The 12,170-nt window shown below is 51.1% G+C and overlaps 1 protein-coding gene across 5 annotated transcripts in view; it reads right to left on the bottom strand.

Annotated features, from left to right (window-relative positions):
* Positions 1 to 11,577, bottom strand: part of saal1 (serum amyloid A-like 1) — a 35,640-nt gene extending 24,063 nt beyond the window's left edge. For 2 of the 5 annotated variants that reach the window (XM_072518977.1, XM_072518978.1), the window contains exons 1-3: positions 9,899 to 10,051; positions 9,234 to 9,347; positions 555 to 638 (exon numbers count right to left, since the gene is read on the bottom strand). In XM_072518977.1, the coding sequence (XP_072375078.1) occupies positions 555 to 638; positions 9,234 to 9,347; positions 9,899 to 10,024 (324 nt within the window). In that variant the 5' untranslated portion in view covers positions 10,025 to 10,051. Of the gene's footprint in view, positions 1 to 554; positions 639 to 9,233; positions 9,348 to 9,898; positions 10,055 to 11,402 lie in introns of those variants that run through there. The other 3 variants (XM_072518981.1, XM_072518979.1, XM_072518980.1) reach the window with 3 other exon arrangements.
* Between the last annotated feature and the right edge of the window lie 593 nt (positions 11,578 to 12,170).

Here is a 12,170-nt window from a genome sequence, read left to right on the forward strand (position 1 = left end):
AGTGCAGTTGAGCAAACCAGCAGCAGAAATGTGGCATGGGAAAGTATTTTCAGAGTGAAATACACCACCTTTTAACATATATTCTAACGTTGTTGTTCTGCTCATAACTATTTTCCCCACAGAGCTACAGAACAGATAATTGGGAAAGATGTTCAACTCATGTCAGTAGAAACCATCCAGGCAGATGTCTCCATAATCAGGGACAATCAGAGTTCTTTTTGATCTGGAACATAAACTAACTGCTAGTTGGGCACCAGCCAATTATTTGGTCATAAATAAGCGAGAGGGGAACCACATCATATTAAAAACCAGAAGCTTGCTATGCCCAATCGCTGGAAGATATAAACAATCGAATACTCGTATCTGGGAAAGCATTATTACAAATTAGATATGATTGCCGGCGATATTCTAAAATTAGATACCTAGGCTGGAGAAATTTGATTGACAGGTCACACTCTACCAACAACCCAAAGTATTGAGACTACCATACATCTGGCTGGACAGGAATGCATAACATTACAAGTAACCCCTCACTTAATGCATCTTTCACTCACCGTTAGTCGGGGACACTTGGATTTACCAATGATCCCTAACAAAATGTCTGTAGCATTGAATTCCTGCAGAAATACAGCAACATCCTGCAACACAAAACTAAAGTTTAATCAGCAGACAATGGTGACATTCATCCGAGTCAGGGGACAGTGACAATGCACCTCATAGAGAACAGTGATACATCTCATAGGGTCAAGTACGGTGACCGTGTAGCTCAAAGGGATAGGCTTGTGTAGCAACAATCACAAAATCTCTTCATCTCACAGGCACCAATCACTCACATCTTAGAGAACATGACCTGACAAGCATCAGTTCTTTCAGAATATAAACTGTGAATCTATTACTGCAAAACAAAATTTACATACTATTACTCCAGAGCAGAGAGTCTTCTCAGTTGTAAGGGCCCTTCAGTTGATTCCCTTATTTCCCCTTTCTTTATTTTTGCCATGGATGTTTAATGGACATACATCTTTAAGTCAAGCAGAGGAAGTGAGGAATTCAAAAGTTACAAGACAGCAACATTGTGCTAGCCCTTTGATCAGCAGAACTCAAGACATTTTGACACCCGAGAGATCGGTAGGACTCGGTTCGGTGGCCAATGAATTGGCCAAAATACCGTATTCTGCCTGGTAACAGGCAGTGATTGGGTCCGACCCGAGTGAGATTATTTTCAGAGAACCACGGAAAGGACAGTGGGGTCCTGGACGCTCAGAGGAAAGAAACTGCTCTCTCTTGTTCTCCAGAAAAGCTGCATAGCAACTGCATTTCTGAAACTAAAGAGAACCTGAATGAATCTACAGTGAAAACTATTACAAACTGAAAGCAGAAACCTCGAACTGAAAGCCTAGATTAAAGGAAGGGGTGTTAGAAGTCAACCATCTGAAACCAGGGGCGGGATTCTCCCCTACCCGGGGGGCGCGGGGGGTCCCGGTGGGACAGAGTGGCGTGAACCACTTCGGCGTCGGGCCGCCCCAAAGGTGCGGAATTCTCCGCACCTTCAGGGGCTAGGCCCGCCCCGGAGTGGTTGGCGCCCCACCGGCCGGCGGGATAGGGGCTTGGCGCCACGCCAACCGGCGCCGAAGGGCCTCCGCCGGCCGGCGCGAGTCGGTGCATGCGAGGGAGCGCCAGCGCGTACTGGCCACCGTGGGAGCACCTTCCGGGGCCAGATCCCCCCCGCGACCCCCCAGGAACCCTGGAGCCCGCCCGCGCCGCCAGGTCCCGCCGGTAAGGGACCTATTCTAATTTACGCTGGCAGGACCAGCTACAGACGGGCGGGACTTCGGCCCATCGCGGGCCGTAAAATTCGGGCGCCCCGGCGCCCATTGAGTCGCTCCAGACCCCGCCATTCTCTTTTTTAAAAAAATATTTTTATTCAAATGTCTTCATATTTTCAACAACCCCGCCCCCCTCACAGAAAAAAGAAAAACAAAGAACACATAAATAAACATCTTCCAACTACCTCACGAATTCCCCCAATATACAAACACCCCATTAAGCAGTAATAAACACAGTAGAAAACACAAAGTACACCCCCCCCCCCCCCCCCCCCCCTCCGGGTTGCTGCTGCTGCTGACCACCTCCTAATGCTCCGCCTGAAGAACCCTTGCACAGACCCTCTCAAGGCAAATTTTACCCTCTCCAATTTAATGAACCCTGCCATGTCGCTGATCTAGGCTTCCACGCTTGGGGGCCTCGCATCCTTCCACTGTAGCAGAATCCTCCGCCGGGCTACCAGGGACGCAAAGGCCAGAATACCGGCCTCTTTCGCCTCCTGCACTCCCGGTTCGTCCGATACCCCAAATAGTGCTAACCCCCAGCTGGGCTTAACCCGGACGTTCACCACCTTTCACACCATCCTCGCAATACCCCTCCAGAACCCATCCAGCGCCGGGCACGCCCAGAACATGTGGGTGTGATTTGCTGGGCTCCCCGAGCACCTCCCACACCTGTCTTCCACCCCAAAGAATCTGCTCAGCCTTGATCCTGTCATATGCGCTCTGTGAAGAACCTTAAATTGTATCAGGCTAAGCCTGGCGCAAGAGGAGGAAGCTCCTCCTCCCATTTACCCTTTAGCTCCCCCATAGAGGTCTCCTCTTCCTCCTGCATCTCCTGGTGGATCGCCAAGACCCTGCCCCCTCCAACCCACACCCCCGAGAGCACCCTATCCTGGATCCTGAGTGCTGGAAGCCCAAATTTTTCCTCCAGCACTTCAAGGCTCGCAAACATCCCATCTAAAAACAGGACCCCATCCTTCTAATTCCTGCCCTGTGCCAGCTCAGGAACTCTCCATCCATTCTCCCCGGGACAACCGATGGTTCTCCCGGATTGGGGACCAAGCCGAAGCCTCTACCTCACCATCACCTCCGGCATCCCTCCCACTGGGTCCGCCACATACAGTAACAGGTCATCGGCATACAACGATACCCGGTGTTCCTCCCCTCCCTGGACTAGCCCCCTCCAGTTCCTGGACTCCCTTAGAGCCATAGACAAAGGCTCAATTGCCAATGCAAATAGCAAGGGGGATATGGGGCACCCCTGCCTCGTCCCCCAGTACTGCCGAAAGTATTCCGACCTCCTCCGATTCGGGGCCACACTCGCCACCGGGGCTTCGTAAAGTAGCCTAACCCAACTAATGAACCCCTCCCCGAACCCAAACCACCTCAACACTTCCCAAAGATACCCCCACTCCACCCTATCGAAGGACTTCTCCACATCCATCGCCGCCACTATCTCCGCTTCCCCCTCCACTGCAGGCATCATGATTACGTTAAGGAGCCTCCGCACATTGGTATTCAGCTGCCTTCCCTTAACATAACCCGTCTGGTCCTCGTGAATCACCCCCGGGACACAGTCCTCAATTCTGGTAGCCAACACCTTCGCTAACAGCTTTGCATCCACGTTGAGGAGAGAGATTGGCCTATACGACCCACACTTGTAATGGGTCCTGTCCCGCTTCAAGATCAGCGCCCTGGACATCGTCGGGGGTAGGCCCCCCCCCTCACCTCATTGAAAGTCCTCACTAATACAGGGCCCAGCAGGTCCATGTACTTCTGGTAAAATTCCACCGGGAACCCATCTGGCCCCGGTGCCTTCCCCGCCTGCATACTCCCCAGCCCCTTAGTCAGCTCCTCCAGCCCTACCGGTGCCCAAAGCCCAGCCACCTGCTCCTCCTCCACCCTCGGGAACCTCAGCCTATCCAAAAATCGATGCATCCCCCCCCCCCCCCCTCCTCCGTCGGGGGCTCAGACCTATACAGCCCCTCATAAAAGTCTCTAAATACCCCATTTATTCCCACCGCACTCCGCACCGTGTTCCCCCCTTTGTCCCTAACTCCCCCAATCTCCCTCGCTGCCTCCCGCTTCCGAAGCTGGTGTGCCAACATCCGGCTAGCCTTCTCCCCGTACTCATACACCGCCCCTTGCGCTTTCCTCCACTGCACCTCTGCCTTCTTGGTGGTCAACAGGTCGAACTCGGCCTAGAGGCTTCATCGCTCCTCGAGTAGTCCCTCCTCGGGGACCTCTGCATACCTCCTATCCACCCTTAAAATCTTCCCAATCTCTCCCTCTCCTTCTTCTCCTTGTGGGCCCTAGTGGAGATTAGCTCTCCCCTAATCACCACCTTCAGCGCCTCCCAGACCACCCCCACCTGCACCTCCCATTATCATTAGCCTCTAGATAGCTTTCAATGCACCCCCGGATCCGCCCGCTCACCTCCTCATCCGCCAGCAAGCCCACATCCAGGCGCCACAGCGGGCACTGGTCCCTCTCCTCCCCTAGCTCCAGTTCCACCCAATGCGGGGCATGGTCTGAGATGGCTATGGCCGAATACTCCGTGTCCTCCACCCTTGGGATTAGTGTCCTGCTCATAACAAAGAAGTCTATCCGGGAGTAGGCTTTATGGACGTGGGGAAAAAAAGAAAATTCTCTGGCCCCCGGCCTGACAAACCTCCATGGGTCCACTCCTCCCAGCTGGGTCCATAAAGCCCCTCAGCACCTTGGCCGCCGCCGGCCTCTTACCCGTCCTGGACCTGGAGCGGTCCAATGCTGGATCCAGTACCGTGTTGAAGTCCCCCCCCATTATCAAGCTCCATGCCTCCAGGTCCGGAATACGGCCCAACATGTGCCGCATAAATCCGGCATCGTCCCAATTCGGGGCATATACATTCACTAATACCACCTGCACCCCCTGCAGCTTACCACTCACCATCACATACCTACCTCCATTGTCTGCCACGATGATCAGCGCCTCAAACGACACCCGCTTCCCCACCAAAATCGGCACCCCTCGATTCTTTGCATCCAACCCAGAGTGGAAAACCTGCCCTACCCACGCCTTTCTCAGCCTAACCTGATCTGCCACCCTCAAATACGTCTCATAGAACATAGAAAATACAGCACAGAACAGGCCCTTCGGCCCACGATGTTGTGCCAAACCTTTGTCCTAGATTAATCGTAGATTATCATTGAATTTACAGTGCAGAAGGAGGCCATTCGGCCCTTTGAGCCTGCACCGGCTCCTGGAAAGAGCACCCTACCCAAACTCAACACCTCCACCCAACACCAAGGGCAATTTTGGACATTAAGGGCAATTTATCATTGGCCAATTCACCTAACCTGCACATCTTTGGACTGTGGGAGGAAACCGGAGCATCCGGAGGAAACCCACGCAGACACGGGGAGGACGTGCAGACTCCGCACAGACAGTGACCCAAGCCGGAATCGAACCTGGGACCCTGGAGCTGTGAAGCATTGTGCTATCCACAATGCTACCGTGCTGCCCTTAAGAACAAATAAATCTACACTATATCATTTTACCGTAATCCATGTACCTATCCAATAGCTGCATGAAGGTCACTAATGTTTCCGACTCAACTACTTCCACAGGCAGTGCATTCCATGCCCCCCCTACTCTCTGGGTAAAGAACCTACCTCTGATATCCCTCCTATATCTTCCACCTTTCACCTTAAATTTATGTCCCCTTGTAATGGTTTGTTCCACCCGGGGAAAAAGTCTCTGACTGTCTACTCTATCTATTCCCCTGATCATCTTATAAACCTCTATCAAGTCGCCCCTCATCCTTCTCCGTTCTAATGAGAAAAGGCCTAGCACCCTCAACCTTTCCTCGTAAGACTTACTCTCCATTCCAGGCAACATCCTGGTAAATCTTCTTTGCACCTTTTCCAAAGCTTCCACATCCTTCCTAAAATGAGGCGACCAGAACTGTACACAGTACTCCAAATGTGGCCTTACCAAAGTTTTGTACAGCTGCATCATCACCTCACGGCTCTTAAATTCAATCCCTCTGTTAATGAACGCGAGCACACCATAGGCCTTCTTCACAGCTCTATCCACTTGAGTGGCAACTTTCAAAGATGTATGAACATAGACCCCAAGATCTCTCTGCTCCTCCACATTGCCAAGAACTCTACCGTTAACCCTGTATTCCGCATTCATATTTGTCCTTCCAAAATGGACAACCTCACACTTTTCAGGGTTAAACTCCATCTGCCACTTCTCAGCCCAGCTCTGCATCCTATCTATGTCTCTTTGCAGCCGACAACAGCCCTCCTCACTATCCACAACTCCACCAATCTTCGTATCGTCTGCAAATTTACTGACCCACCCTTCAACTCCCTCATCCAAGTCATTAATGAAAATCACAAACAGCAGAGGACCCAGAACTGATCCCTGCGGTACGCCATGGTAACTGGGATCCAGGCTGAATATTTACCATCCACCACCACTCTCTGACTTCTATCGGTTAGCCAGTTCGTTATCCAACTGGCCAAATTTCCCACTATCCCATGCCTCCTTACTTTCTGCATAAGCCTACCATGGGGAACCTTATCAAATGCCTTACTAAAATCCATGTACACTACATCCACTGCTTTACCTTCATCCACATGCTTGGTCACCTCCTCAAAGAATTCAATAAGACTTGTAAGGCAAGACCTACCCCTCACAAATCCGTGCTGACTATCCCTAATCAAGCAATGTCTTTCCAGAGTGACTATCCCTAATCAAGCAGTGTCTCCTGGAGCATAACCACATCTGCCTTTAGTCCCTTCAGGTGCGCGAACACACGGGCCCTCTTGACCGGCCCGTTCAGGCCTCTCACATTCCAAGCTATCAGCCGGATCAGGGGGCTTACCGCCCCCCCCCTGCCGATTAGCCATTCCCTTTTCTAGGCCAGCCACGTGCCCGTGCCTCCCGCACTCTCCATTCCCCCCCAGCGGCAGACCCCCGCCCCCGACTCTCTCTCCGAGCTCCCCTTTGGCCAATGCAGCAGCATCCCAGTTCCCCCCTCCCCTCCCCTCCTCCCCCCTCCAAACTAGGACCCCCCCTAGCTGCGTTGCTCCCCCCATAGCACTCCCATAAGTCAGCTGACTCCTGCTGACCCCGGCCACTCCATCAACCCCCCAGTGTGGTGCTCTGCCCCCCCCCCCCTCCCCTCCTCCCCCTCCTGTCCATCAGCTCCTCTCCAACACCGCCCTTCCCTTCCGGCCCCGCCTCCTTCATTCCCTAGCATGGGAAAAAGCCCGCGCTTTCCATCAAACAGGCCCCGCCCTCGCTGGCGCAGCTCCCTTTTGCGGCCTAATCCCAGCTCCCCCACTTCGGGCCTCCCATCTCCCCTCCCCCCAACGGGGCCCCGTCCTTCCAACCACCGACGCCCACACTCTCTCAAAACCCCCACTTCGAACCATTTCACCCTACCCCACCCAGCACCCAAGGAAACAATACAGAACAGAACAGAACGTCCCCCAAAGCACAGTAACCACAGTAGTCCCCCACGACCTACCCTCACAACCGACCCTCAGTCCGTGTCCAACTTTTCGGCCTGAATAAAGGTCCACGCCTCCTCCGGCGTCTCAAAGTAATGGTGCCAGTCCTTAAACGTGACCCACAGTTGCGCCGGCTGCAGCATCCCGAATTTCACCCCCTTCCGATGCAGAACCGCCTTAGCCCGATTGTACCTGGCCCAACATAGAGGGCTGAAGGGCCTGTACTGTGCTGTAATGTTCTATGTTCTTCTTGGCCACCTCCGCGCTCCAGTCCTGGTATGTACGGACCTCTGCATTTTCCCACCTGCTGCTCCTCTCCTTTTTTGCCCATCTTAGGACACACTCCCTGTCCACCAAGCGGTGGAACCGCACCAATACCGCCCGCGGCGACTCGTTAGACTTAGGCCTCCTCGCCAGGACTCGGTGGGCCCCATCCAGCTCCAGGGGCCTCGGGAAGGCACCCGCGCCCATCAACATGTTCAGCTTCGTGACCACATATGCTCCAGCATCCGACCCCTCCACTCCCTCTGGGAGACCCAGAATCCGCAGGTTCTTCCTCCTCGACTGATTCTCCATGTCCTCGAACTTCTCCTGCCATTTCTTACGCAGCACCTCGACCTTCACCGCCAGGCCCAATATCTTGTCCTCAATCTCCAAGGCTTTTTGCCGCACCTCCCGGATCGCCGCCCCTTGGGCCTTCTGGGTCTCAACCAGCTTGTCGATCAAAGCCTTCATCGGCTCCAGCAGCTCTGCTTTCAATTCCGTGAAGCAGCGCTTGAGAAACTCTTGCTGCTCTTGCGACCACTGCGCCCACGCTGCCTGGTCTCCACCCGCCGCCATTTTGGCTTTCCTCCCTCGCACTTTTCGCTGCACCAGAATTACTTTTTTCACCGCTCCAATCCTGGTCCAATCCATACAGTGCCGGGGAAATTGTACTGTCACCTTCCCACACTGGGAACCGTCGAACAAATGCCGCTGGGGCCCCTAAAAAGAGCCCAAAAGTCAGTTTCTGGCGGGAGCTGCCGAACGTGTGACTTAGCTCAGCATAGCTGCAACCGGAAGTCGGACCCCGCCATTCTCCAAGGCGGGCGGCGTGACTCATGCCAGGCCGGTTTTTTGGGGGGGCGGAAGAATTGGAAGGGTGGCGGGGGCGGGATTCACACTGACCCCCGGCGATTCTCCCACCCGGCAGGGGGTCGGAGAATCCCGCTGAAAGACTCTTATCCTTTTATCATTATTTTTAACTCCCTCTTTTTCCGTGTTTGTTTGTCTTGTGTGTATAAAAGATGGGGGGCAGTTAAAGAGGGGGTTAGGAATTAGATAATAGTTAACATGTTGTATTTACTGCATATTTAATTATCGTAATTGTTATTAATAAAATAGCATTTAAATTTACAAACCTGATGACTGTAGTTTTTGGTCAGCCAAGGACCTTTGGGTGTTTTTCTAAGAATTATTTATTAATTTAAATTCTGTTGCAACTCTGGATCAAGTGGGGCTAGAATTGACTGCACATTAGCCCAGGGGGTCGTAACACAATGAAGAGTTCTTCTGGGTTTTCAATGCGCCGTACTACAGTGCAAGAGGGAAAATAAGTGACTGGTGAAGTTGCTCATCTCACTTGAACCTTCCCTGGGGAAGTGAAGCAACAGTAAGTAGAGAAAAATCAGAAGCATCAGAGTAAGCGATATTCTTATTTACCTACAGAGTAAATTATCTAATTTTGCTTTGTCACTGCAGTGATAAGAGTTCAGAGCCAGCGAATGGAATTAACAGAGAGAACAGCAAATAGCAACGGGATTTTGAGATTTGGGACATAATAGTTGGAATAGCATCACCTATTTCCAACAGATAACCATCACCATCATATTCAAGGTCTCCACTGAGCCCTATGGTTACCTCATCCATTGACATGTCCCATACTTTACAAATCTCATTCTCCAGATCTTCATCCAGCTCTGTCTCTGCTCTGGAATCAGACACTTCTGTATCTTCACCTTCTGGAGAGACAAGCTGAGAAGACAAAACAGTTAATATATTTTGCGTCCCCCATAAAATTCAGCTATACGTTATGCATACCCTTCCATGCTATATACCCTGGTAAAAACCTGCAGCTATAATAAAAACTTTGTGCCTGGGGACACATAAGCAATGATATCTCATATATATGGTTCAATTGCATTTGCAACCTCTGCATTGCCTTGATATGCTTCCTACCAATCGGCTCCTCAATCTGTAGGACATTACTGTCATGGTAATTCAGTCACACACACATCCCCTTTTCTCAAGGATTACTCGACATTGAACTGCAGCATGAACTCTAGCTGACATTCCCCTTCTACCCACATCCCCACACCACTTAAGGTTAGGTGGTTCAGCACACACCAAGACTTTAACCCACAGCTTTACAATTTCCAGTTGAGTCAAGGATCATTCAATTCATCTGCCATCTGAGTTTCCAGTGGATACAAATGGTCCAAATGTAACTGGTCAAATCTGCATTAGTCATTTTAAAATGGGTCCATTTTTGCATACCCCACACAAGCAAAGGATGTAGATGTTACCTCAATCAGCCGCATGAGCGTACTGAACAACCAGTGTTTGCTGTAGACTGTGTTTCCTATTGCATCGACTCTGGTCGTCTCTTCATCGCTCTCATCACTTGGTGGTGGGGATGGGTTGCGATCCATCGCAACATTCAAACTGTCCAGACAATGCTACTGTGGAAAGCACAGAAACCACTACATTAATCCATCAGGAGGGTATAATAAATAGAAAGAAAAACTGGGGGTCAATCCACACAGACTCCCCAGACATTACACAAAGCAACCATAGCATGCACACATAAAACCATGTGTCATATAGGAAAATTAAGGCTGGATAACAAAAATATGCTGCCACAGTTTAACCAATTAAAACTACTCGGTTTAACAAAGTAGCTTCCCATTACTTCTTTAACCAAGATGTGGAGATGCCAGTAAGAAATCTAACAATACCAGGTTAAAGTCCAACAGGTTTGTTTCAAATCACTAGCTTTCAGAGCACTGCTCCTTCCTCAGGTGAAGGAGCAGTGCTCCGAAAGCTAGTGATTTGAAACAAACCAGTTGGACTTTAACCTGGTGTTGTAAGACTTCTTACCATAGATAATTGCCACAGAGGGTTTACGTCGTTCCAAAGTTTCATTGACAAGTTTATCATCTTGCAGCCAGCTCAAATTAGGAACAGAAATTAGGAGCCTGCTCCACCATTCAAAAATATCATGGCTGATCTAATTGTAACATCTACCCCATATTTCTGCCTACCCAGTGACTTATTGGGTCATTAGAGGTTACAGATATCTCGAGCAACACAACTCACCAGAAAATGTGCTGTAAACACCCAGCTGCAACTGTAGAGGAGGAAACAGTTCAGGTTTCAGGTCTGTAGCCATTCAGCAGACTACAGACCTGAAATGTTAAAATAAAGGAAAATTATTTTGGGCAGCACGATAGCACAAGTGGATAGCACTGTAGCTTCACAGCGCCAGGGTCCCAGGTTCGATTCCCCGCTGGGTCACTGTCTGTGCGGAGTCTGCACGTTCTCCCCGTGTCTGCATGGGTTTCCTCCGGGTGCTCCGGTTTCCTCCCACAGTCCAAAGACGTGCAGGTTAGGTGGATTGGCTATGCTAAATTGCCCTTAGTGACCAAAAAGGATAGGAGAGGTTATTGTGTTATGGGGATAGGGTGGAAGTGAGGGTTTAAATGGATCGGTGCAGTCTCGATGGGCCGAATGGCCTCCTTCTGCACTCTATGTTCTATTGCGGATGCTGACAATCGGGGAAAAAAAGTATTTTCTGTTTTAATTTCAGATTACCAACACCCACATTTTTTGCCCGTTTGCCCCATAAAATGTACTCCTTACCATTAAATATAGAAATAAACACACACCAAAGATAACTATGATAAACAGTTTCTGAATGAAGCGACAGAACTGAAGATCACACAAGTATACACAGGGGCATTCAGACTGGCTCAGTGCAGGGCTACGCACATCCATGGCAGCAATCACCACACAAAGAATTGAACTCACACAGACCCACTCTCTGCAGCAACTGTTTCTCTCTCCCAGGCTCAGGCTGGCTCATAAACCAGAGCAAATGCTAAATTCAAACTGTGACCAACCATTAACGCAGTCCCGATCGAAACATGACAGACACTGGTAACCGTTTCACCCTCCCCTCACACCGCCACCCAACGGCTGGGAGTCCATTCAAAAAAAAAAACCCTCCCCCCCTCCCCGGAGTCAATAAACACCCTCCTTTTACAACGCCACCCACCGTCTGGGAGTCAATTAACACGCTCCCTTTACAACGCCACCCTCCGGCTGGGAGTCAATTAACACCCTCACATCCCATCGGCTGGGAGTCAATTCACACCCTCCCCTCAAAGCGCCACCCATTGGTTGAGAGTTAATCCACACCCTCCCCTCACACCGCCAGCCCCTGGCTAAGTCAATTCACAACCTGCTCTCACAGTGACATCCCTCCCCCCCCCCCCCCCCCCCATACCACACACAGGTCGGCAAATTGCATCCTACCGTCAGAGCGCCGACCCCTCCCCCCCCCCCAAAGCACCGGCTGGGAGTCCTATTCCGAGCCTCCTCTCACAGCGACATCTCCCGACAGGTCGGCAACTTGCACTCTCCCCTCAGCCGCACCACCAGGCTCGACGTTGCAGTTATTTTACTCGATCTTGCGTCTGGTTTGTTCTCAGGTCACGATTGCTGGTACCATAAATATCTCAATTCTGGCTAATTATTTCTTGGATGCAAACTGTGGAGGCTGCAATGCTTTGTTTC

This window comes from Scyliorhinus torazame, chromosome 10 (assembly GCF_047496885.1).
Source record: "Scyliorhinus torazame isolate Kashiwa2021f chromosome 10, sScyTor2.1, whole genome shotgun sequence".
Classification (NCBI taxonomy): Eukaryota; Metazoa; Chordata; class Chondrichthyes; order Carcharhiniformes; family Scyliorhinidae; genus Scyliorhinus; species Scyliorhinus torazame.